Source organism: Leuciscus leuciscus, assembly GCF_965113295.1.
Source record: "Leuciscus leuciscus genome assembly, chromosome: 14".
Lineage (NCBI taxonomy): Eukaryota > Metazoa > Chordata > Actinopteri > Cypriniformes > Leuciscidae > Leuciscus > Leuciscus leuciscus.
The window spans coordinates 37,315,608-37,342,800 of NC_138738.1; the positions used below are offsets into that span (position 1 = coordinate 37,315,608).

General features: G+C 39.4%; 2 protein-coding genes and 1 long non-coding RNA gene across 6 annotated transcripts; all 3 read right to left on the reverse strand.

Annotated features, from left to right (window-relative positions):
* Window positions 1-450: 450 nt before the first annotated feature.
* erich2 (glutamate-rich 2) lies at window positions 451-7,111 on the reverse strand. Of its 4 annotated transcripts, none has more exons than XM_082136226.1 (11): window positions 6,929-7,111; window positions 5,817-5,868; window positions 5,623-5,662; window positions 5,410-5,446; window positions 5,202-5,294; window positions 3,630-3,752; window positions 3,261-3,352; window positions 2,248-2,405; window positions 1,954-2,011; window positions 1,775-1,846; window positions 451-1,385 (listed from the first exon to the last, which is right to left on the reverse strand). In XM_082136226.1, the coding sequence occupies exons 1-11, from the start codon at window positions 6,934-6,936 to the stop codon at window positions 1,225-1,227; spliced, it is 894 nt and encodes a 297-aa protein (XP_081992352.1). In that variant the 5' UTR covers window positions 6,937-7,111; the 3' UTR covers window positions 451-1,224. The 4 variants fall into 4 exon arrangements, with proteins under 4 accessions (XP_081992352.1, XP_081992350.1, XP_081992351.1 ...); XM_082136224.1 differs by having other exon boundaries at window positions 2,248-2,414; XM_082136225.1 differs by having other exon boundaries at window positions 3,261-3,355.
* Window positions 7,112-7,478: 367 nt separating this feature from the next.
* Window positions 7,479-10,158, reverse strand: LOC309474042 (transcription factor Sp5). Its single transcript, XM_082136292.1, has 2 exons — window positions 9,974-10,158; window positions 7,479-9,214 (listed from the first exon to the last, which is right to left on the reverse strand). The coding sequence occupies exons 1-2, from the start codon at window positions 10,004-10,006 to the stop codon at window positions 8,282-8,284; spliced, it is 966 nt and encodes a 321-aa protein (XP_081992418.1). The 5' UTR covers window positions 10,007-10,158; the 3' UTR covers window positions 7,479-8,281.
* A 3,139-nt stretch (window positions 10,159-13,297) lies between these two features.
* LOC309474019 lies at window positions 13,298-23,049 on the reverse strand. The gene is made up of 3 exons (XR_014197183.1): window positions 22,032-23,049; window positions 17,892-18,079; window positions 13,298-13,427 (listed from the first exon to the last, which is right to left on the reverse strand). It is a non-coding gene; the product is annotated as an uncharacterized lncRNA (long non-coding RNA).
* Window positions 23,050-27,193: the final 4,144 nt, after the last annotated feature.

Genomic DNA, 27,193 nt, shown 5'->3' on the forward strand with positions numbered 1-27,193 from the left:
GGACGAGCTCACATTTTTATTGTTGTTGTTTTGGAGGGACGCAATAAACAAATGAAAGCATTCCATCCTAATGTAAAGTATTTTTTTTTATTTTTTTTCATTTAATGCACGACTTGTGGATCAGCTCCAGTCATCACCTATTCGAGACATCTGGAAGACATCCACGAGGTGGCAACAGAGAACAGACCAACTTGAACTTGAATGAAGGATTTTGGGCAGCGCCCTGGAAAAACACTTGAGCTCCTCTGTTCATGTCTGTAAGATCGTTCTTTTTTAAACCTCCACCTATCCAGCGTGTCAGTACTGGTTTCCACTGCCGCAGTTTCAGCACCTGGACAGCTCCACTGGGTCTAGAGACCGGGGCTAGTTGGCACACCTTCTCACTCCAGTCGGATTTTTTGATAGCCAGTGTCTGTAAACGCATACATTAAAAACCTGACAACAAAAAAGCATTTGAAAGCGTATATATCATTATCTTAACGCATGCAACGATCGGTTTTATTGTGTTCACCTGTGCAACAGCTATTCAAAACAATTTTTTAATACATTTTATTCTAGAGGATAAAAATTCACAAAAGTTTACAAGACTTTAAGACAAAAAAGCATTTGTAGGCTATAATTGGACTTCTGTCTCAAAATATTATAGTTGCTGAGATGATGCACAGGCTTCTTGTGTGACAACTGGCCTCGGTCATATTTGTGAAACTGTCGTGTTCATTTTCCTCCATCAGATGGCGCTAAAATGTCTTGCGCTCTCTGAACAACTAAACCGAAAAAGTGAAGTAGGAAAAAGCTATTTTATTATCCTAAGACATATAGGCCTGGTTTCACAGACAGGGCTTAAGAGTAAACCAGGATCAGGCCTTAGTTCAATTTAAGTAGCTTTTATCAACGTGTCTTAGAAAAAAACATTGCTGGTGTGCATCCTGAGACAAAATAATGGCTCTGACATATTTTAAGAAGTGCCAGTGCAAGTTGCGTTCAGTTAAAACAGCTCTAACACGCATTTTAGCTTGAGGCTTGTCTGTGAAACCGGGGGTTAGATTACAATTCACGCAGAATATAATTTAATGTCCAGTCAATATTTGACATAACTGCGCATACATAATATTCTGGACACATCACACATTGTTTATAGGCATAAGATATATTAAAACAATACAGTGCGTGCTTATAGGACTGTGGGAAACACACCGCACTAGATAGTTTGTTGTTTATTTATGATTAAGATGATAATGTATCGTCTGTGCTTTCAGTGGACTCTTCATCTGTGTCAGAGCTATCTGTGGACTCATCGTCATCATCCTCAACGTCATCTTCATCATCATCATCATCAGATGTGTCAAATTCATCATCATCATCATCATCTGATTCCTCCACCGCTTCTAGAATTAATGAGGATATCCAGATGAAGAAGGTGAATTCAACACACTTGAATTTCATTATTAAAGTTACCCATTTGGAACATTGCTTTTATTAAATTTTCATTCAAGCCTGGAGTGCTTCACAAAACATTTTTGTTTAGAGATACATATATCTATGCTAATTTAAAAACTAAAGAGGAAAGTTGTAGTGAAGCTTGATATTGTCATAAAAATGTAAATGCTTAAATTTGAGTGGAAAACCAAGCGGAACTACCATGTCAAAAGTGGGTGGATGGATGGATGAATAGATAGATACTATATATATATATATAGATAGATAGATGATAGATGAATAGATTTATATATAGATAGATATATGATGTATGATAGATGGATAGATATGAACTCACCTATCAGTAACTTTTCTTCAATGAGAGGCAGGAAGCTCTTAGCCTCTGAGTTTTGGGGCTCATAAATTAAAACTACATTTAAAGAATGACAGAGAATGATGAAAACATTAGTATCATGATGTAAGAAATGCCAAATAATAATACTATAGTAAACAATACTAATTCAAATGGCTGCTTACTCATCTGACAGAGCTTCTTGGCGAGTTGATAATTCTTTGTCATCACAGCCTGTAGAAACTGGACTCAGAGAAACACAAACAGAACATTTGTTTAACTGCATCTCAATGAGCCAATGACAACTCTCCAAAGTTGAAGTGAAATAAAAAAGTGTGTTTGACACTTGCAGCTGTTTTTAAACACATCAGAACTACTATTTCTTAATCTAGTGGGCATTGCTTTTGTTCCTCTTTTGAAAGTCACTTTGGATAAAAGCGTCAGCTAAATGCATAAATGTAAATGTACATGATGTGTACCTCTGCAAACAGTTCTAGAGGCACATGTCCTTCTGCGCTCTCATTCTCTTCCTCTTCACTTTGGGCCTCATGAGGATCCTGGTCATCTGCAGACGGCACTACTTGAGGGGCCTGGATATGTTTTTCATGCACACTTTCTGACTGGACTTCACATTGTCCTTGCTTTTCTAATGTTTAAATAAGAAAAATTAAATCTTTTTTGTACTACTACTGTAGTTTTGACCCTACTGTATTTGTACAGGAGCCCATGGGCGTCACAAAATGCTTCAGGAACTCTGAGACAAATGGGTTGAACAATAAATGCTTTAAGAAAGAATAAGGCACTGTTTACTCCTGGTTTTAAGATGCGTTTTGGTCGATCAGATCACAAGTAGACGAGGAAGACACATTCCCATTTACACCTGGTGTTTTAATCCGTCTCTTTTGTCCACTTTCAACCACTTCTGTCCTGATTTATTCGATGGGAGGGTCTATGGGTGGGTAAATGTATGCTTTCGATCTAATGGACGAAATAAGCTTGTGGAATTTACATTTGAACTCACTCGGAGACAACAGAAAAACACGGTGAGCATCAGCTTTAGTTTCTGCTCTGACACACACAAGACCAGCCGAACGCTGTGAGTGTGTGTTAGACATCAGGAATGGTGAGAGAACATTGTGCTTGGTACATTTCTCATCTTCAAACCAAACTTGGATCTTCAGCCGACAAAGTTAAATCCCGTCTGGCTAGAGCTCTTCCCATAATGTTCACGCATTAGTTCAGTAGACGGAGAGTAGACGGTCTTTTGTGGCTGTTTGAACACATTCGACCACATGAGTGTTTACACTACGAAAGCAATCCGGTCACATGTGTTTTCAACTCCCTCAGGAAGTGTCTGAAAGTGGACAAGCTCAAAACGTTTTACACCCCGTTTACACCTGTATTTAGCGTCGTCCACTTGTGATCCGATCGACCAAAACGCATCTAAACACCAGCTGTAAACAGAGCCTATAGGATAAAACAGATTCAGTACCTGTCATAATAGGGTGGACCTGTTTAGGTAGTTTATGTCCATGCGTGGTTACATTTCTGAAGGACGGAGCTTTAGAGGCATTATACCCTCTGCTGCTGAAAAAAATGGGTGATAAAAGGTAAACTATTAGAGATCACTGGAGCGAATGAATGCCATCAGCTTCCCTGCTTTATGCATGTACGGCCCATAAACCACATCCCATGCATGACCCAAAGGGCATGTTGACCGGAATACAAAAAGCCACTGATTCAATCAAATTAAAAATGAGGATTTTTCTTTATTCCTCTCAGTATTATGCATCTGTCCAAATGATCTAGTATAGAGAAATGTCACTTTTAGTTATGATTGTCAGATATCAAATGCTTTTACCTCTTGGAATTGTGTACTTTGTGTGAGGTACTTGATGTTTCAGAGTTTAGGGAAGGTTTCCCCTCGGTCTGTATAGAGGGATCCTGCTCTTCTCTCTTTTCACTGGGTTTTGCTTTCGTTTGCCTACACAAAATCAAACCAATGCATTTAAATGATTGTTAATTCTGTCATGACAACTGTAGGAGTGTTTGGCATGGTAATGGATATGACAATGTTGAAAAGTTTGGTCTTGGCAGAATAGATCTGCTACACTTGCTGCAGAGCAAGTACGGGACTTGCTACTGCCAATACACATGACACGCTGCTGTGAGCAAGTAAGTCATGCTGCTGCTGTACAATATAGTGTACATGAATTACCCGTAGCAGATCTGTACAGGTGGAGCTGGGGAAGGTGGAGGGTTTATGAGAGCATGCTGCAAACTGCTACAGCAAATGCTGACCAAGTATTTAAAGGTTGAGCCGCGAGCTCATTGGCTACTCATACAATCAGCTGTGCCCTATAGACCCCTTTTCAGTTAGTGAACATCGTGACTTGTTTTGTGGGCGGAGCTTAGGTGGAGGCAGAACGATTCCCCTGGCCGCTTTAGTGTTAGTTAGCAAGTTTTGTTAGCTTGTTTTTTTAACGACTGGAGAAAATCCGATTTTATCTTAATGTGTAAGGCCACTCACTGTCCAGGACAGCGATTGTTATTTAAAAAAGTTAATTTTAATGACCCGTACACACTCACTCAATGGATGGACGATCTGACAGGTTTAACGTGACCTCGGTGAGTGGCCTGACATCTACACCTACCTGACAGAGTAACCGAGCGTAAAGAGAATCTGAGGGCGTATAACTCTTTAGATGCCTATAACTATGTGCTGAATGCTCTAGTACAAGACTTGTGTGGTACGATCCGAAGTTCTGCCTAGTCAGCGCCAAGGCCAGAAGACGACCATGTAAACAGTGACGTTACAGTACAATTTTTAAAGATGTGAATATTTTCTAGAAATAAAAATTCCAGATACAGCAAATTAATTTTTGAACTTTATGTATTTGATTATTCTTTCTTACCAGGTTCTTCAAAAAGTTTAGTCACAATCAATCACAACAATGTATACAGATGATTCACAAATAATCAAAATAGTTTAGATAACATTGTGTGATAAAATTTCAAATTGGAGCCTGCACTCCGTTGATTATTGCACCCAACAACACAACAAGATGACATTTGAAGCTCCTTATGTATCCGAATCTGTGCTGGTTTGTATTGGGTGCCTCCAGTTTTCCCTTTGTTTTGCCTCCAGCTACCGAACATGATGTAATTGTGACGTCGGCGCAAAAAGGGTCTATAGAGAATGATGTGATTGCAAGCAAACTGAGTTAAGGATCTAATAGTCTGCGTCGTCTAGAGTTTCATGACACAACTCTGTATTTAATACATCAAAGTACAGTATATGAGCATTCTTACTTCATCTATGCAGGAAAACAAGTTTAATTGTAAATATTGTGGGGCTTTTACAATGTTACCTGTCGACTGAGAGCTGCATGGGCAATTCATGTTCATTAATCACTGTTATAAAATGTTTTACCTTGTGGAACTTGGAGCTTTGATATTTGTTGTCTCATAGTTTATAGATAAACCCTGTCCTCTGGTCTTCCCACTGGGTCTTGGTTTCTGCTGCCTATACATCAAATCAAACCAAAGCACCAAATACAGTTGATGTGAATGTGGTTTTTAAAGCAACTAAAGCATACTGTATATAATATCCAAAAGATAATCTGAAAATCGAAACCTACTTTGGTTTCCATTCCACTGATTCTTTTGCCACTGGATCTACAGAACAAAGGACATAACGTCATTCAACCTTTCAGATGAAAAATAACCCTTGAGGAAACCAAGGCAGACTGTCGTCATGTGTGTGTAACTGCTTAATGTAAAAAAAAACAACAACAGTTGCTATAGTGGATATGTATTGATAGAAATTATTTCCGGCAAATTGATTATTGTACCTGCTGAGCTGCCAATCACTGGTTTTAAGGGCGCAACCTCCTTTAGAAATAGAAAAAACACTAAATGTGAACAAGATTAAAGCCAAATCTCTATTATTTCTCTATATTACTTAAATTGCAAAATGATCAAGACACTACAGTTTGTCACATGACATGAAACAAAGCACAATATCCATCCATATATAACCACTGACCTTTTCATTGTCTTTTGATGAGACTTCTGACGGCCGCCCAACACACTGTAAACTTAACATTAATAATAATAAAAAAATATTTAAAATAAGTATTTTGATGTTAAAGAAATGCAGATATAGTAAAGCCACTGTATAGAGACTTTTAAAGAGTAATGGAAATTATACAAATGTTTATGTTGAGTTAATGTAAAACTACACATGAGCCCAGTTTTAACCTGTATGTGCCCTGATGTTATTTGAACATTATAGCTAACAAGTCAGGTGTATTAGTCTTAGTCTTAAGGGTTAGTTCACCCACAAATTTTTAATTCTGTCATTAATTATTACTCACCCTCATGTCGTTCCAAACCCGTAATACTTTCATTCATCTTCGGAACACAAAATAATATATTTTTGATGAAATCTGAGAGCTTTCAGTCCCTCCGTTGACAGCTGCGCAACTACTACTTTGATGCTTCAAAAAGTTCAGAAAGAGATCATAAAACTAATCCATATGAATTCAACGATTTAGTCCAAATTTTCTGAAGAGACAATATCACTTTATATGATGAAGAGATTTAATTTAGGTTTTATTTACATAGCCATTGATCAGTATACAAAAAGAGAAGCTCAACCAAAACTCATTGGTTCTTGCTGAAGCTCAAACGTGCTGCGTAACGCGAGAATGAGCCTCATTGGTTCTTGCATGTCACGCAGAAATGCCTGAGCTTCTGTTTACCACAACTGATGTGTGACTTGATGAATGTTTATATAAAAGCCTAAATTCAAAAATGTTGGAGTAAATAGCTCAAAAGATCTTAATTTGTGTTCAGAAGATGAACGAAAGTCTTGTTCGTAACGTCACTAGGGGAGAGTAATTAATGACAGCATTTTCTTCTTTGTGTGAACTGTCCCTTTAAGACTTGATGCGATGCCTGTAACTCAAGATTCTGTTGAATGTTTTAAGCCTTATTCACTTTCAGTCACATTCTATTGCAACGTTTACAGACAACAAAGTGAATGTTTTAAATGTAAAAACGGGTATTAACTGTTTGAAAAATAACGTAGAATAATGTAACTTATATAAAACATGTAAGATAATAGATTAAAATGCCATATATGAGCGTCCTTACCTGTTCATCTGTGCTTTATTTATTTTTTATAGGATCTATCGACTGTAATCGAGAGCTGAACGAGTAATTGTAAAGTCTGTCATACAATTTAAGTCCTACAGTAACACTTTCAGAAGTTTCTTTTGACTGTCTGAAGCCCTGTCGCAGTTTGAGAGGGCAAGCGCGATGATTCCACAGCAACTGGAGGCGTCACCTCAAAATAATCCGAGTGCAACATTCTCCTTCCGGAACCAACCTCCTTTGGCAACACCGGCGTGCACTTGCTACTTGTTTTACACAAAATGTAACAGCATACAATCATGTGTTCATTATTTAACAATAATAACGATAACCAACAATATACATTATTATTAGGCTATCATACTTTTTGTTCCATGAGGATTTTAACTTCAAATTTAATAAAAAGAGACTAAAATTGTGCATGTTCTAAATGATCAAATAGAGTAGTCAACAAAATGTGTACATTAGATAATCATGTAATGTCTTTTTGAAAAAGAAGGCAATTACCAATGAACATTTTTACTTTGGTTTTTGCCTGTACAATGACATCATATTGCATAGGGGAAACCTTGGCTGATTGCAACAATATTTTTTAATATTTCTTAGGGTCTGTAGAGACAATTTTCTTACAATAGAGTCCTGACAATACAAAAGCTCTGAACATTAATTTTAACACATTTTAAGCATGTTGTAACACATGTCTCAGTGGGTCCTACCATGCTTTTCTGCTATGTTAAAAACATTCTGAAACTATTTCTGAAACAGCAAAAAAGTAAAAACACATCAATGTGAAATTACTTAGGGATGTGCGATATATTGGCAACCATATTGGTATCGATGATCAGTTTTAATGTTATTGTTATCGGTCTGATATGAAAATCTGTCCGATATCTTAAAGCCGAAAAATAATGGATTATTTCCTTCAGCTGAGACACATCAGATGCGCACTGTTCAACATTATGGTTTGTAAATTGCTTGAAATATGATTGGAATCACTTCAAAAAGGAAAATGCAGTGAAGTGCATCATGTGAAGCACTAGTCTGTCATATAGGCTATACATAACAGTGTAAGCAGGCTCTCAAAAATGATCAAAACGTAGATTTACCGGCATTCAAATATAAAGAATTATTGGTTATCGGCATTGCCCAAAATAAATGTAATTCATATATTGTAGGCTATATATTTATTGTATAACATTTAAACACAACTGTGACAACTTGGCCCAATTGAATGCAACTTGAATTAAAAACACAGCTAGAGAAAATAAACTTTAACCCCAACATTTTATATTTACTGAGATAGTAGTATAGCTCAATTGTGACAACAAGCCCTGCTCTCCCACTTTTAACAATCTAAGACTTCTGTTGAAGGGTTTTGTTGATGTGATCCAGCATGGGATACAGTGGTCTGCTCTTCCTCATCAGGTGTGTCTTCAGGTGTTTGGCCAGATGGTCACTGCGCATGAAGCGTTTGTTGCAGTCCGGGCAGGTGAAGCGCTTTTCCCCGGTGTGTGTGCGCAGGTGTCTCTGGAGCTCATCGGAGCGCGTGAAGCTCTTCCCGCAGAACATCCAGGTGCAAACGAACGGCCGCTCACCTGTGTGCCCCCTCAGGTGTGCCTTCAGGTGCGACGTCTTTCTGTACACCTTCCCGCAGCCCGGCATGTGGCACACGTGCTGCTTTCTCCTGCCCGGCGCGTCCGTGCTCTTCTGGCAGTTTGGGCACATGCATCTCCGACTTTTCCGAGACTTGGAGTTTAGCAGGGTGGCGATTTGGGACTGGTACTGGCTGAGCTCCGGGTGACCCAGAACCCACCCGTGAGGGATCCGCTGAAAGTGATGTGTTGAGGAGTGATTGGCAACACCGGCGTCTTGTAGGGTCCACCATTGTATATCCTCCCGTGCCAAATGTCTCTGTGGATGATGCACAAGTCCAGTGTGTGTGGGAGCGTAAGCTGACGTGGGAAGAGAAGCGTATGAGGAGGATGCTGACGGACAAGGCAACATCTTCAGCGGTGAGAAGTCATAGTGTTCAGCTGGAGGAGTCAGTGGCACGTCGTGGTGTGGGTTTAATGAGGTCTGGATGTGGTGTGACATCCTCATGCCACAATCAGAGGAGAACGATGCATGTGTGGAAGCATCACTTCTCCAGGGATGGAAGAGCTTGGGTGGGGAACCTTCATATATGGATCCAGATGCACAGGAATGGCCGATGCGATTGCAGGTGTCTTCCAGCAACATCAAGGGCGATCCTTTGATGGATTCTGGGGTGGAGTTTGGAGTCCGATCCTATGAAATATCAATATATATAATTTATGCTCTCTAATTGGCACTCTAATTCAGTCCTGTTTCTGGCACATTTATGACGTCTCCCTTATTTAAAGGGATAGTTCACCCAAAAAATGAAAATTTGTTGTTAATTTACTCGCCCTCAGGCCATCCAAAGATGAAGATGACTTTATTTCTTCAGTAGAACAGTAAAGAAGATTTTTAAATCGTGGTCCTCTATGATTCATTCAATGCGTGCCGTCACATTCAGATTAAAAAAACATATGCAGACAAAACTAAATTAATACCCGCGGCTCCTGAGGATACATTAAGGTCTTAAGCTTACTTTAAATTTGTTTATTGTATTTTGTTTAATGTGTTTATATTTTGCATACTGCATGGTTTCTTTGTATATGCTCAATGTTTGATTGTACAGCACTTTGGTGCAACTCACTTTGCTTTTAAATGTGCTTAGAAATACATTTTGACTTGACTTAAGAAGTGAAACGATCAGTCTATGCCAGAAACTGAACATAGAGGACCACGATTTCAGCTTAAAAATCTTCTTGACTGTTCCACTGAAGTAAAAAGTCGCCTACATCTTGGATGGCCTGAGGGAGAGTAAATTAACTATCCCTTTAAGGAGATTTAGGGAGTGAGAACCAAAGTGAATGCTTATAGCCTAATAACGAATCCCTCTCAAATCAGCATGCAAGCAAAAGACATCAAAATGACACAAAGTTTGACACAATTCACATCAGAGAAAATCTTTTAACGCACCTGAAGGAAAGCTTGCAGTGGGTCATTGCGCATTATGGCGTCCGCAGTTATGCCACACCAGTGAAGACTTCTCGATCTAGATCCCCAGCAACTGTGTTTGGCACCGGTGCGCCTCTTTAATGCCGTGCAACAACACACGGGATAATCCTGTAGCAAAGTGAACACACTGGCATCATTTCACTGAGTTTGATCAGAACTCCAGCCAGTCAGAATGAAGCGTTTTGCCTTTGAAGATTACCGCTGCCCAATCATCACGGAATAACGAAGAGCTCAAGTCCTTTGAGTGTTTGCTGCTTTGGATAATAAAAGAATTGATTATTTGGAGGGTGAGATGGGGAGAGATGAAGGAGGTGCAATTAATTCATCTGGATTAAGTGAATGGATCAAAGAAATAATAAAAAGATGGGGTGTATGCCACTATAGAGATATTTAAACGCTCAGTAATTGTTGCTTATGTCTATGAGGCTGTATAGAAATGTATACTTCTTTTCTTTGGGTAATGCATATTAGTTGGATAAAGTTGATCCACAGGGTTTCACGGTTGAAAAATTGACTTGTCAAACATATAAAACAAAGGTTTGATACACATTGCACACACAACTTAACTTTAATATGGTATTTAGTATATATTTTATCCGGATGTTGTTAATTGTTTTCTCCAAGTATTTTTGTGAAATTTAAGATTTGACACGATTTTTAGACTTTAATGATATTAAAAGGAACAGCATGGAAACCTGCCGACCCATTGAGAGCGAAGGACGCGGGGAAGAGGCAGCGTGTGGGAGGCTCAATACCTCTTGAAGTGCTTACAAGGGTGTCTAGAAGTAGAGCAACATCTGTGGCTTTCCACAACAAAGCAGAACTCTGTTCCCTCAGCGCACACAGCTTTGAAGTCTCATGAAGACAGAAAGCAGCCATTGTTCTCTCAGGCCTACATGAAGGCCCTCCAACTTGGGTCTCTTTAGTTTAAAAGTTTCCCCCAGTAATGTGATAGTTCTCTCCGGTTTCCCTTGGTGAACCTTTGAGGTGAAGCCTGGTTTTGTGTTTAAAAGCCAGAGTCGTTTAGCCCTGGGTTATGAACTGTGGTGGTTAGTGTGTGTGTGTGTGTGTGTGTGTGTGTGGTATGATTTGCACGTCCTGCTTAAAGGTGTGTGTATGGTCACTTTGGACTGTAAAGCCAGTTGACCTCAGATGTTTCATCAAATCTCTTCAAGACTGAATGATTTGAGCTATGCTACCCATGTTAATTACTGTATATAGCTCTATAATTTTAACGTGTCAACATGTAGTCTAATTTTTTTTTCACCTAAGAAATATTAGGAGAAAACTCAGAGGTAAAGTTCTTAAGTTAAGATGCTTGAATGAGAACTCAACCTCTGAGCAATACAAAACTTCCTCTGTATTTGAAAATGTTAGGTTTATCGGAAATTCAACAATTTCATTTCCAACTAAATTTAATTAATTTTCTCACGCTCTTTATTTACATATGATTTATTAAATTTGCAGTCACACAATCAAAGTGACAAAAAATAAGAATATTAGGACTTCTTGTCAATATTAAAATAATTGTGCAAAGTAAATAAATAAACATCAAAATGTACATAAAATCTTAGAACTGATTGTCAATATCAAAATAACTAATTGTGATTCAGTTCCTCAGAGAAATAAAATAAAATAGTCAAGTCACCTTTATTTCCTCAGCTATTGAAGCTGGTTTCCACCACAGAATAAAACAATTTCAAAGATAATTGCGACCTTTTAACTTTTTTCTCACAATTGTGAGTTTACATCTCGCAATTTTTCCGACTTTTTTTCCACTGAATTACAAGATATAAACTCGCAATTGTGAGATATAAAGATTTAAATTCGCAATTGCTTTTTATAAAGTCGGAATTGTGAGAAAAAAGTTTGAATTGTGATTTATACCACACATTTCTAACTTTCTAACTTGCAATTGCGACTTTGTATAACATAATTCTGAGAAAAGTCAGAATTGTGAGATAAAAAGTCGTAATTACCTTTTTTATTTTTTATTCTGTGGCGGAAACAAGCTTCCATAATTATCGCTTTATGCAACAGAGATCGTTTCAAAGCAGCTTTACAGAAAATGACGATTGAGTGATGCAAACAGAACTAAATTCTGCTGTAAAGCAGCTCAAAAAAGACAACAGTGTCATTGTTCAGCCGAGGTCAGTTCAGAGTTGATTCAGATTGGATCAATAACTGTGTAAAGTTGATCAATTATACAATGAGTTCAATTCAGGTATTAAGCAGCTCTGCAGAAAACAGCTCAGCTCTCAATAGTGTCGGTGCAGTCAAATCAATAATACTGCTGAATATTATAATGTGTGTAATGTGTGACTCAAAGAGCAATAGAAATGTTCAGATATGCTTTGAAGTGTGAATCTCTAAAATCAAAACCAAATTCAACCTATAAACAGGAAAGTTGGAACAGAAATATTCAACCCTGGGCCATTTAGTCTAAAGATGAAACACACATGGAAACGTCATGTTTTTAAACACTATAAAACAAATTTCATATGTAACCTTATTCATATGCAAGCCAGAGGGAAGCATCCGGTAATTGGAGGGCTGGATGGTTTATGCTTTATTGCAAATGTTGGAATTCTCTTGGCATGACAATTAAAAATAAAAAAAGTGTGTTATCGGGGTCAGAAGAGGCTGGGGAGGAAGATGCCTGTTAATAGAACCAGAACGCTTCCAACAAGCACTCCAGGGTGTGAGAGCGACCCATTTTACATCGGACCTTTCCTTTGAGGGACACTGAGAGAGACGCAAGAAAGAGGAACGAGCGAGAGAGAGAGAGAGAGAGGGGAATGATAACATTGAGTCTAGTCTGTAATTATATGGTAATTATTAGAGCAGATCGGACACAGACCAATCAGAAGAGTTCTGGGGCAATTAGCGTCATTTGTGTGAGTGGCATTTATAATATATTGCCTGTGATACTTGACATATACTATGATATGACCACCGGTCAAGTGTCTTTAACGACTATAGATGAAGATTTACATTAATCATTTGATACAATGCACTCAATATTTAAAGATAGGCTACCTGCATGTAATTCCATCAATAATTACCTACCCATACCACCATACCTGTCCTTAACCATACCAAATCAGCATATAGTGATAGAGAACTGGGCGGTGTGTAAATGAGGTTGTTCAGTATCTGACAGAAGACGCTAATGATGTCTGAACCGGTTTTGATGAGCACATTTCCAAATTCCCCAGAAAGCACATCAAAGTCACAATCATCGTTAATTACAGTACCAGCCATGGCCTTCAACAGAGTTGCAGTGCTGCTTTTCCACATGCCTTCACTGAGATGATGTGCAGATGGTGGAGGAGCTGAAACCTGCATCTGCACACCCTTCCTTCATTTTCTGGGCTGATTTTGTGGGACATCTGGGAAATTCTGCAGATTTAAACTGGGAGCATAAAGAGATGAGAGCATTACATTTTTATTAGTAACTGAAAACAATCAATAAACTAAAATATGAAATAAATGACCATACATGGGGAAGGCAATGTTTTTGTGAAAGGAAGGATCAATGATGGACTGGACTGTTGTTTTGGTAATATTATTACTTCATGAGTTCACACGTACACGAAATCAAATGTAGTATATTAAGCGTATTTGGCATGCTGTCCGGGAGAGGGCTCCGAGCTTGGAATTTGGCCCGAACCCAGAGTACTCCCCCTTTTACTGGGATAGAAACCAGCCGAGAGTGAGGTGATGGGCTGGTGGAGGGATGCTGTGAAACTTGACATGAGACAGAAGTGAGGAAAGGCTTTATTTATACCGGCTTCCTGTCACAGTGTCTGGTTTGTGTTCCCTGGGTCACCACTAGATGTCCTCCTTCCCCACGGTGTCTGTCACATTCTCGAACTGCATTCCCCACAATCCTTGTCTATACCCATCACTGTATCATTGCACTCAGCTGTTCCCCATCATCATTGCACTCAGCTGTTCCCCATTATCATTGTTAGTTCTGTTATATATACCCTGCCTGTTTAGTGTTTGTTACGGAGTCCTTGTTGTTTATCACGCCACTTCTGATACCCTGTGTTGCCTGTGTGTTCTTGTATTTGGATTGCCTTATGGATTACGACCTATTGCCTGAACTGGATGTATGATTACGGATTTCCCCAATAAATATACTGCTATTGGATCTACCTGTTTCATTTGTGTGTGGATCGTGACAGAAGGACTCCGTCATGCAAGGATCCAGCAGTACGGGTTTCCGAATCCGTCCCCCTACCACCAAAGAAGAGAGGAGGGGACGACTCAGTAATTTAATGGCTTTACGCCAGCAGGGACAGTCGGTGGGTGGACTAGCTCAATTTTTTTGGACTCTCTCAAGAGGTATGGGTTACAATGAGGCGGCACTAAAAGACCTTTTTAATAATTGCCTTGATAACCCATTACCTCGATGTGAGATGATGGGGCTGGAGACTCTGGACTTCTGGGGGTTCACTAATTATCTGCAGAGACGTAGCCGGTGGATTACGTCAGACCGGTTTGTTTTTTCTCCCAGGATGACTGAGTCCACATCGGCGTTTCCTGACGGGAGGGCGAACCCTGCACCTGTGTCTCCGGAGAAGATGGCCACCGCCGAGCCAGTGTCTCCGTCGGCCGCAAAGCGAGACCCTCCGCGGAGCGAACCATCAGCCAGCACGGCTGCCTCCATTGGACCCAACCGAGGGTGGAGTGGACTGGTGTCCAAGCTGGCCGATTGGCCGCTGGCATCTGTCCGAACAGCCGGTAGCCCGGGAATTTTACGGGTCTCAGCGCTATCAATTCCCCAGACCGCCAGGCCAGAGTCTCGTTCCGCCGAGACTATCGTCCAGGAGGCCGTCCCCGAACAGCCCGCTGTCGTCCCGGAGGCCGTCCCCTCCGAGCAGCCCGCTGTCGTCCCAGAGGCCGTCCCCTCCGAGCAGCCCGCTGTCGTCCCGGAGGCCGTCCCCTCCGAGCAGCCCGCTGTCGTCCCGGAGGCCGTCCCCTCCGAGCAGCCCGCTGTCGTCCCGGAGGCCGTCCCCTCCGAGCAGCCCGCTGTCGTCCCGGAGGCCGTCCCCTCCGAGCAGCCCGCTGTCGTCCCGGAGGCCGTCCCCTCCGAGCAGCCTGCTGTCGTCCCGGAGGCCGTCCCCTTCGAGCAGCCTGCTGTCGTCCCGGAGGCCGTCCCCTTCGAGCAGCCCGCTGTCATCCCTGAGAACGTCTCGGAGTCGCCCACCGTCAGTCCTGCCACGGCCAAGAGAGTGGTCTTCCTTTTTTATGCAGTGGCGGTACTGCAGGCGTGGAGGAAGCACAGGACGTCTGCCGATCCAGAGACTGTTCCTGAGCCTGTGTCTTCGGACAAGATGGCCGCCGCCGAGCCTGTTCACGTCATGCCTGCCGAGCCTGTGTCTTCGGACAAGATGGCCGCCGCCGAGCCTGTTCACTTCACGCCTGCCGAGCCTGTGTCTTCGGACAAGATGGCCGCCGCCGAGCCTGTTCACGTCACGCCTGCCGAGCCTGTTTCCCCTGACAAGATGGCCGCCGTCGAGCCTGTGTCTGTTCCTGAGCCTGAGCCGGTGGGGTCTGTTCCTGAGCCTGAGCCGGTGGGGTCTGTTCCTGAGCCTCCGCCCTGGCCGCCCGAGGGGTCGTCTCCGCCCTGGCCGCCCGAGGGGTCGTCTCCGCCCTGGCCGCCCGAGGGGTCGTCTCCGCCCTGGCCGCCCGAGGGGTCGTCTCCGCCCCCGAGGGAAAGTCTCCGCCCTGGCCGCCCGAGGGAAAGTCTCCGCCCTGGCCGCCCGAGGGAAAGTCTCCGCCCTGGCCGCCAGATGGACTGTCCGCTCTGCCCTGGCCGCCCGAGGGGTCGTCTCCGCCCTGGCCGCCCGATGAACTGGCCGCTCCGCCCTGGCCGCCTGAGGAAAAGTCTCCACCCTGGCCGCCCGATGGACTGTCCGCTCCTCCCTGGGCGCCCGAGGGAGAGTCTCCGCCCTGGCCGCCCGATGAACTGTCGTCTCTGCCCTGGCTGCCAGATGGACTGTCACTCCCTGTCCCCGTTTCCCTCCATGGACCTGGCCCCCCATCCCTCCCCCTGATCCTCCACCAGTCCACCTCCCGCCTGAACTTCTGTTTTGTCTGTCACGTCTTGGAGCGTCTGGTAGCCGCTCCGTAGAGGGGGGGTTATGTCACAGTGTCTGGTTTGTGTTCCCTGGGTCACCACTAGATGTCCTCCTTCCCCACGGTGTCTGTCACATTCTCGAACTGCATTCCCCACAATCCTTGTCTATACCCATCACTGTATCATTGCACTCAGCTGTTCCCCATCATCATTGCACTCAGCTGTTCCCCATTATCATTGTTAGTTCTGTTATATATACCCTGCCTGTTTAGTGTTTGTTACGGAGTCCTTGTTGTTTATCACGCCACTTCTGATACCCTGTGTTGCCTGTGTGTTCTTGTATTTGGATTGCCTTATGGATTACGACCTATTGCCTGAACTGGATGTATGATTACGGATTTCCCCAATAAATATACTGCTATTGGATCTACCTGTTTCATTTGTGTGTGGATCGTGACACTTCCTCTTGAGCTGATTGGTTGATTACCTGAACGTGCTCCTCCCGAACTTTGTTACATAAATTAAAATAACTGTTTCCTATGTGAATATAAAGTCAAATGTAATTTATTCCTGTGATGAATTTTCAGCATCATCACTCCAGTCTTCAGTGTCACATGATCCTTCAGAAATCATTCTAATATGATGATTTGAAGAAACATTTCTGATTATTATCAATGTTAAAAAAGAATTGTGCTTGTGGAAACCAATTTATATTTTGATTATAATTTTTTTTTTTTACCGTCACTTTTGATCATTTTAATGCATCCAGAATTCCTTTCCTTTTTTTAAGATATACTGTAGATTGCACACAAATATTTAAAGCTTATGTGAAAATTACAACCTCTAATCTGAATAGTTGCATGTTTTGATCAGTTTTTTTTCCCCATGTCAGTTGATTATTTTCACAGATATCAGATCAATCTGTGGTTTAATACTTCAGATGTTGGTCATGCAATCTCATAGGACAAACTTTAAAAGTCTTCCTATGTGAGACTAGTAGTCATTTAGCAGACGCTTATCCAAACTAACTCACAGTAAATTGTGGCGTCGATTGTCTTCACTGTAAAAAAAATATTTTCATGATTTATCATCACACCTTTTTATCTTTTGTCAAATCAGCTTAGATAATTAATGTGGTTCATAGCATAATATTTTGAGTTTCTATTAATTAAATCAATTTCCTTCATTGTATTTACTCAAATATTTTATTTCAATGAACTCAATATTTTAAGGCAACCAGGTAACTTACTTTTTTAAGTTAAACCAACAATAATTGTTTACAGTGTTTCTCAAGGGCACAACATCCATTTGATTGGAGCAACACTGTCCAAAATTAACAGTTTTTTTTTTTTTGGTGCACAATTACTGGAAATGTCCAAATTTTGAAGCCAACATGACAGTAAAAGTGATATGTACATGAATAGAAATGAGTAACGAGAATCTAAATCTTTCTTTAAAAGTTACAGCTCGTTCCTCTGAAACGACATCAACCCGTTCATGCGCAGCAGGAAAAGCTAAACTGTCTCTTTCTAACTTTTAAGGCATCTTGGATAAAAATTTTGTCAGCTGGTTTAAACATGTTTGCTTGAAGATTTACTCCAGCGGAGGACGTCTGCATTCAGAGGCTGATCAAACTTGTGTAACAGCATCTGCACTTTCTGTCAAAGAAAGGCGCTTATGGCGACAGAACTGAGGAACATGCAGGAAAACGACAGAGAATATCCCTCCTATCTCACTGACAGGTGAGGGACATTCAGAGGAACTCTGTGTGTGTTGGCAGAAGATTACCTGCGCGCAAATCTGACGGGGTTTGACGATAAGCACTCAGGCACTGGATCCTGTTAACATGTCTCTGTGATGCTAAGAAGATTCCCCAAATGACAAAGACTGTGGTTCCTTTCATCTGGTTTTAAGTTGGTCTCTACAGATCTGTTTCCCTGAGCCAGGTATTTAGTCGCCATCGCTGGTCAAATAGCCTAAAAGTTGACCAAAAGATGAATTGTAAGTAGAGCGCTGGATGATTGTGCGCTAGCATTGAAATCCAGGACTTCGGAGCTTTACAGATTAATAACATGCATGCAAACTCAACAAGAAGGACAGACTGTCTTCTGCTGTCTTCAGCATCCAGTCCAAATCATTCAGTCTGCTGTTCAGGTTAGTGGCATTTAATAACCGATGATAGAAACATGCAGAAAATGACTTTTGAACATGAATTGGAACATTTTTTAAACATAATTGGAATATTCTTTAAACTTTAAGAATATTATTTGGACCCTTGTTACTGCAGTTTGAAGGACAAGTAAAAAATATAATTCCATTTTTCTAGTTTTTCGCACAAATTCTTTGTTTGGTGGATTTTTGGACTGAGCCGGTTTGTTGATAAAACTTTAAAGCAACACTAAGGAACTTTTCCTCTTCGGTCCCCCTACAGGTTGGAAGTGGAATTGTCCATTACCGCTGTCGTAAATAATTTCGCCGCCCGCAGTCTACCGTCGCACGCACGCTCGCTGTTTATCCAGCACCAGCTTTAGAATGAACAATGTCCACAGACAAGGTAGAGCATGTTGTATGATTTCATGAAAGTATGATGTATTGCGACATCAGAAACGAAGAAAAACTAAATAATGACTATTGTGACGCTTGACGTAAAGAAAGTCAAATTTGTAGTTTCTTATGTCTCATTCGAACTACAGAAACGCGACCCGGTTTGGCAAACTTGCATAGTGTGGTTATAGCAGATGTAGGGATGCAAAGCGAATCCAGAAGTGCTGTTCACCCTGTTACGACTTGATGAACCACTGATACGATTTTGGAAACATTATTTTAAGGTAAAAAATGTTCCTTAGTGTTGCTTTAAAATCCCCAAATTGTGTCGGCTAAAATGAGAAAGTGTCTGTCTATCATAAAAACACGCTAGTATAACCTAATAATTCCGACCATATATTTAAGATTTCCCATTCACATTCTATGAAGTTTGTCCACCCCTGTTACATAACATTTTAGGCTTATGAAGCCAATTATTAGCTAGGAAAGAATAACATGCTAGCAGAAGATTTACATTTTATCAATTTTAATAAAATATATTTAAAAAAATAAACAAACATTTTCATCTCCAGTATAAACTCACACAACAGGCTGTACATGTTATGCTTTACGCTTTAGATAAGTCTTCTAAAAAATGAGGAAAAGTTTATGACTTATTCTTACTTTGTTCTTGGAGTTGCTTTTCCTCCAAGGAAATGATGTCACTTCTAGCAAGTCATGTGATTTAGTGCATATGGTAAAGATTTTACAGGGTAGCTGGTACCAATATAACAGGCTGGGTGAACTGGAGTTTCAGGGACACAAACTAATTCAATGGCTTTACACATAAAAAAAAAAAGGGTATCACAATAAATTATAATTTATGTTAAAGAGAACAAGTAAATGTGTATGCTAATAGCCGCGTTTCCATTACCCTTCAAATTGCGCAAATTGAAATTGAAAATTGAAAATACGGCCAACGGAAACACGTCAATTTCGCAAAAACTCACATTTATCGCAAAAACGTTTTTACGCTCGCATGAGGAGGTTTTTCAGGCAATTCGAAAAATTAATATTTTGCAAAACTGCAATGGAAACAGTTTTTGTGCATTTATAGGTCACCTGACACGGTGTAACGGTCACCAGCTGGAGTGCCCTTGAGAGCCACCAGAGGGCACTCCACATAAGACTATTATCACTCACAAACTACATTTCCCATAACTCACTGCTCGGACTCATCATCACTTATCACTGATCACATTCACCTGTACCTCATTCACTGATTGCATTCACCTGTGTCACATCATCCTGTTAGTCTCAGTCTATTTATACCATGTTTATTCAGTCACTCACGGCGAAGTCTTGTACATTATTCCACTGCATTTCTGAGCATTTTCCCTGGTTTTCATGTCTCTTGGTTTTTGGATTTCTTGCCTGTTCCCTGGATTACTCTCTTGCCTCTGACCCCTGCCTGTTTTGTTTGTTTGTTTGTTTGGACTGCCTATCTGTGTATGACCCTTGCCTGTACCTTGGATTACGCCTCTGGATTGCCCATAATAAAGCTGCGTTTGGATCTAAACCTTCGTGTCTCAGAGCAGATCGTAACACACGGTGTGTTTGGACAGAATACGAGATAGAGTTCTTTATTAAATTCATAGAAGACAAAAATAATTACAAGAATAATGGATTCTAAACCTCAAATAAATGCCACAATCAAGACCTCGAAGCAGAAATGAGGGAGAAACACCCAGAAACACCTCATATGAGTTGCTCACAAGTATAATAAGGGTCGTTCCTTACCATTAATGCGTGGAAAACACACACACATCTCCTTCAATTAATAATAATGGCTAGTGCACTGTCTGGGATATACATAATCCTACCAACGTCCGTTGCCATGATTTTTGGAATGATTTGACTTATCGCGAGAGGAAAAAATGAAGTTTTAGTCGCATAACATCGGTTAATGGAAACGCCGTCATTTCGCAATAGTTTTTTGTTGACATTTAGAAAGAAAAAACGCAAAAGTTTTGCGCAAAAATTTTATGGATACGCCTATTGTGAGTCAACTATTTCACATTTATAACATACTGTATCTCCCAAAATCTCACATTTGCCGCCTGCCAGTCTGGGTAATATTGTTAAAGTCTAGCCTGGGAAAACCCAGACAAACTTCAGGCAAATTTAGATTTGCTCTGCAAGTAGTCTGGCAAAGAGCCCATTCAAGCCGATTTCTAATCCGTCAAAAATGAGGCACCAATCAGAAACGTTGAGGCGGGCTTTACACGATGACGATCGCTCTGATTGGTTTTAGGTCTATCCAATTGCGCCCAGAGGCATTTGAGCGACGTCCGTTGGTGACGCCCCTTTGGAAATGAGTTATTAATGAAGCTTTGCCAGACCATAACTCAGTTACTACTGAGAATGGTCTGGTTTTAACCAGGCTAGTTAAAGTCACCATGAAATGCAAACTACAACCATCCGATCAATTCCCCATGGACAAAATCAAGATACGCCCTACATTTTTTCATGTTTTCTTTGGATATATACAGTGCTATGCATAAGTTTAGACACCCATGCTAAAGTTGACTAAAAAATCATCTTTTGGAAATTGAACTTAATGCCTTAATAATTTTTTTTTGGAAAAATCCAACCTTTAAGGACACCAATTTTCTTTGTGAATGAATAATGTATTGTATATAAATAAATGTTCTTCCTTAAAATACAGGGTGCATAAGTCTGGACACCCCTATGTTAAATTCCGATAGAGGCAGGCAGATTTTATTTTTAAAGGCCAGTTACTTCCTGGATCCAGGATACTATGCATCCTGATAAAGTTCCCTTGGCCTTTGGAATTAAAATAGCCCCACATCATCACATAGCCTTCACCATACCGAGAGATTGGCATGGTTTTATTTCAGTTAGCCTAATAGCTGGTTTGATTTGCATTGAGAGATGATCTTATGGAAAGTACTCCATGCCAATCTCTAGGTATGGTGAAGGCTATGTGATGATGTGGGGCTATGTTAATTCCAAAGTCCAAGGGAACTTTATCAGGATGCATAGTATCCATGAAGTAACTGGCCTTTAAAAATAAAAATCTGCCTGCCTCTATGGGAATTTAACATATGGGTGTCCAGACTTATGCACCCTGTATTTTAAGGAAGAACATTTATTTATTTACGATACATTATTCATTCACAAAGAAAATTGGTGTCCTTAAAGGTTGGATTTTACCAATTTTTTTTAATTAAGGCATTAAGTTCAATTTCCAAAAGATTATTTTTTCCCCCTCTTTTTAGTCAACTTTAGCATGGGTGTCTAAACTTATGCATAGCACTGTACGTCACAATAGGTAAGAAAAGACTATTACGATGTCCGTTTCATGCTGACTTTAATACTCACAATATTCAGGATTTCCTCATGACAACCTTGTCAATCTTCTCCCTTCACCACTTCTGCACTCTGGAAACCTACAACACCCAAAACCCTCGTACAAACATGAACAAACAAACAAACATGAAAGTGCATTTCCAGCATCCATGAGATAACGATTTCATTAAATAACCCACTTCAGCTTATCTAGGCTAAGTAGGCTTTTTGCATGTTTCTAAACAAACCGCCTTTTGAATTAAATATCAAACACAGTTCAGCACAACAACTCGACAGATTTGTCACAAAACAATGATTTTTAATTCATTGTGATCTCAAAACATCTTCGACTTGTTTCACATGAGCTCAATAGTTTGATTTAAAGTAAATGCACAAAAACGTGCTCATGTTTTAAACAGTTTTGTTTTCTAGGACAATTGCACATTTAAAGAGGTATTTAAATGCTTTCCAGTTTCATTCTTACTTATGAACTGACAAATAAAACAATACTGATACAATATATTGGATCTCCATATTTCAGCATTCTCTCTTTTTCTGTCTCTTTTCGGATGTGCACACACTCCCTCTCTCTAATTCAGCATGAGATTACCCTTCATCATCCATTAACCCTGACTTTCCCGCGAGACTGAGAGGTTAAGGTTCCCGAGTGCCTCTTGGGGAATCACAAACTCTATTCATTTTCTGTCTCTCGGGAGAGCTGCTTGTTTTCTGCCCTCCAGCCAATCACAGCGCTGCTTCTGAATTGACTGTCAATTCATTGTCTATTTTGTCCCTATTTGAATATCATTTGAAAGCTCATTGACACAGAGTCCATTTTGGATGAAAGTTATAGTTACTTCTAAAAGTGCCTGAATATACACCCGGTGATAAAGAAGAAACAGTGGGATCAATAGTCCTCCCATCTCTAATCCACATTTTTATCTTGTTCTCTACGCTTCATTAACTTCTGAAATGGAGAAATGTCACTAAACTTCATCTACTGAGTCTTTTCATATTTTTTCCACTTTTAAAAAGATGAAAAACACAAGGTAACTTCTGGAGTAACCAGTCTGCCTCCTAGACACTGAATGATACTACAATCAGTAATAAAGACACTTACATTTCAGCAAAACTTAAACTTGACACCGTACAAAATAATTCAATGCACATTATTAACTCTTATAGAATAATAGTATGATTCAGTGGAGTCAGAGAAGAGAGATGCTGGTGAAACACAAGAATATTAATTTAATTAACTCCCTCCTAATGAATTTGCACTGTGTGTGCATAATGTACGCTGGGATCGAAAAGTCCACATTAAAAAAAGTATCATGCTTTGGTAACTTATAATTATGACATTAATTAATAACAAATTAATAACTATGACGAAATGATAAGATCCTAAGTCCTAATCATGATAAGCCATACTGATAAAATCTCAAAATTATGAGATATTAAGTAATAATCCTGAAATAAAATCTCAAAATGATAAGATACTGTCATAATCATGAGATAAAAACTCAAAATTATGAAGTCAATCATGAGATTTAACCTTAAAATTGACATACTAAATCCTATAGGAAATCAAAATGATTAGATACCACATCATAATCATGAGATAAAACCTCAAAATGATAAGATACTAAGTCATAATTACGATCAAAACAAAATTATGAGATACTAAATCATAATTATGACAAAATTTGAAATTATGAGATAATAAAATCATTGACATCAATACATTGATTACATTTTTTCTTAATTATGACAGAAATTCATCATAATTGTGTCATAATTTAGATTTTTTTAAATCTATCTTTATATATAATGACTTGGCATCTCATCATTTTGACTTTTCGTGCATGTCATAATTTTGACCTATAATTATGGTATTATTTCATTAAGTTTTTATCTCATAATCATTACATCATCTCATAACTTTTGTGTCAAAATTATGAAGTCAATCATGAGATTAAACCTTAAAATTGACATACTAAATCCTATAGAAAATCAAAATGATTAGATACCACGTCATAATCATGAGATAAAACCTCAAAATGATAAGATACTAAGTCATAATTATGATAAAAACACAAAATTATGAGATACTAAATCACAATTATGACAAAATAAGAAATGATGAGATAAAATCATTGACATCAATACATTAATAAAAAAAAACTTAATTATGACAAAAAATCATCATAATTGTGTCATAATTTAGATTTTTTTAAATCTATCTTTATATATAATTACTTGACTTTTCGTGTCATAATTTTGACCTTTCATTCTCATAATGGCTTAGTATCTCATCATAAATTTTTTTGCCATAATTATGAATTTATTTCATGTAGTTTTTATCTCATAATCATTACATCATCCCATAACTTTTGTGTCAAAACTATGATCTAATAAGGCATGACCTTTATTTTTCATATGTGGTGGAGGAAATGAGCTTCCATAAGGAAAAACTAGAAAAGTCTAAAGGGTTAAAGTCTGATCATCTCAGAATTTTGGGGAATTAAGACTTGCATCCTGTGAGACTCATTCCCTGAACCATACCTTACCAGCAGTCAGAATTGCTTTTATTAATACCGGTTTGTCTAAAAGCACACTATAAATAGCGATAGTCTTCAAAGTAAATAATGCAATCCAATCACAGCATATCCCTCTGAGGATTAATCTCAGAATAATATAGGGATGATTTTGAGATACTGATTTCCCCAAAATAACGAGGTTTCATTGATTTAGTTTTGTCTGGGTGTTATATGTGATTTAAATCTTGATAGCATCTTTATTACGGTGTTTTATTGGCCTTGAGATGTCGTTTACCACAGTGAGGGATGGACGGTGGGTTACAGGCAATCTGATCTGAGGGACGGTGATGATTACAGAAAGAAACACACTCGTGGAGAGCTGTGGTGCAAAATAACACACACGTTATGGACAGGCTGTGGCCCGGGTGTTTAATTCATCACAGGCCACAGACGAATGGGCGACTAACGTGAATAAATGAGTCAATTACAGAAGATGTGCTGCGCGCGTGTGCTTCACCGGCCTGATATTTTCATTATAAATAATGGAAAATACAACCCTGTTTTTTTTCTCTTTATGTTACAGTCCTAGTAACGAGCAAAGAAAGCAAACACAATATTGTACATCACAAAATGATGCCAGTCTTTACAGGAATGATTATCTGCATGTTTTGTGTCGTGTTTCACTCAGATTGGAAATTATAGGAACAAAAGTCTTGAACAAAGGAACAAAAAAAGGAGAATTTCTGAGTTGCTCTTTACGAAACCAAGAGACCGGCTATAAAGCACTGTGAAGTAGTTAATGTGATATACTTCAAGTCTTCTGTAAAGCCATATGATTGCTTTGTGTAAGGAAATGAAAAAAGCACAAATTTAAAGTGCCCTTATATACTATCTTAAAGTCCCTCTGTAGTCAATCATTTTATCCCTTAAAACTCACCAAAATTACATATTTAAAAGTTTTTCCTGTGAACAAAATATTCTTCATGCCTTAAAATAGCTTGAATGTAACTTTACACCCTTGCTTCATTTAGTATACACGGAAACATGAATATGCTAATTAGCCCCGCCTCCACTCACTCATGCCAGCTCACAGATTCACTCGGCCAACTTACTGAGTTTTACAAAGTCGAAAACATAACAGTAATTAATAGGGCTGGACGATACACCTATCTCCCGATTCGATACTGTCACGATACTTGGGTGCTGATTCGATATGTATTGTGATTTTTTTAAGAATTGCGATTCTACAAGTATTGCGATTCGATATTGCAATTTCTTTTTAACATTAGACCATCGGGAAAAGTTAAATCATACACTTATACAGACTGTACATGATGTATAAGATGAGTCATATTTACAAAAACAAATCATTACATCTTTCTGACTTTTATTTCAGAAGCATCATACACTACTACATTCTCTTTAATAAATGATTCAATAACAAAAAGTCACTTGTCGCCATCTAGTGGTGAAACAATGTCATCGATAAATACGTTCTTTTAAGCACCAAGTGTCTCTCAAAAGCTGATTTTGATCGTTATCGTAGACATCAGTGTTCATATTTGAACTTTAAACTTTTATCCAAGTACTTCTATTATTTTAACTATTGCAAAAAGACTGTTTGTGAAGCGGTTTCATGACGACTCTCTCCTGGTCAGCGCCAACACAGCTTTGAATGTTGCGATATGATTTAGTCAAAGTTTAATAGACAGACGAATTGAAAGATCGCGTGTGTGTTTGAATGGAGATCACAGTCTTGTAAAGATGAATGGGGCAGCTCTACTGTCTTAACTCTCTCTCAGCACATGAGCAGCGCGAGGGCTTTTCAGTGCGTTCAGTCTCACATCTCTTCCACGCGTCCACTTGGGATATTACGTCACTCAACACTCATAGATAACGAAACATTTCATCCTCTGTTGGAACGAAAGTGGCTAACTTCGGTCAGCCTCGTCTACAAGCAAGGACAAAAATAAAGCAATTAAATTTGAATTAATATGGATTCTGGAATAAAATAAAAAAGATTTTAGAATCGAAATATATCGCGATAGCTAGGTGAATCGATTTTTTCTCCCAGCCCTAGTAATTAATATGATTAGCCTTTTGCTTGACTATGATATCAAACAGTTAATAATGTGTTGCTAATGTTTCACAAACCATGTTCCCGTTCGCATCTCAGAGTCAGACAGCTGCCTTCTAACAATCATCAGAAACGCTTTGAACAACTCAGAACATCAAAGAAAGGCATATAGTTCATCATAACATCGTAATATACATCATACACCCGCTATATTGCTAAATCTACCCGATTGTTCATATCAGCAGAAAAATATACCAGGATAACCTGGCTTCTCTCGAGGCTTTGCTGGTAATGATATGCTAAAGCCCGACGCCACGTTGACCTGATTATTTTGTGATGTCAGAAACCTTTCAAACCGTGTTTTTGAGACTGTCTTTATACTCAGTAATGGTGTAGACTTATGAATTTGCACATGGTTTGTCTTAAATCATATTAAAAACACCACATAGACACATAAACAACATTAAGAAAACAGATTTTCACCACAGGGGGGCTTAAAGTATTTTGTTAAAGTTGTTAAAATGTTATATTTGCAATATGCAAATTCCCTGTATACATCCACACATGCAAAACCAAACAAG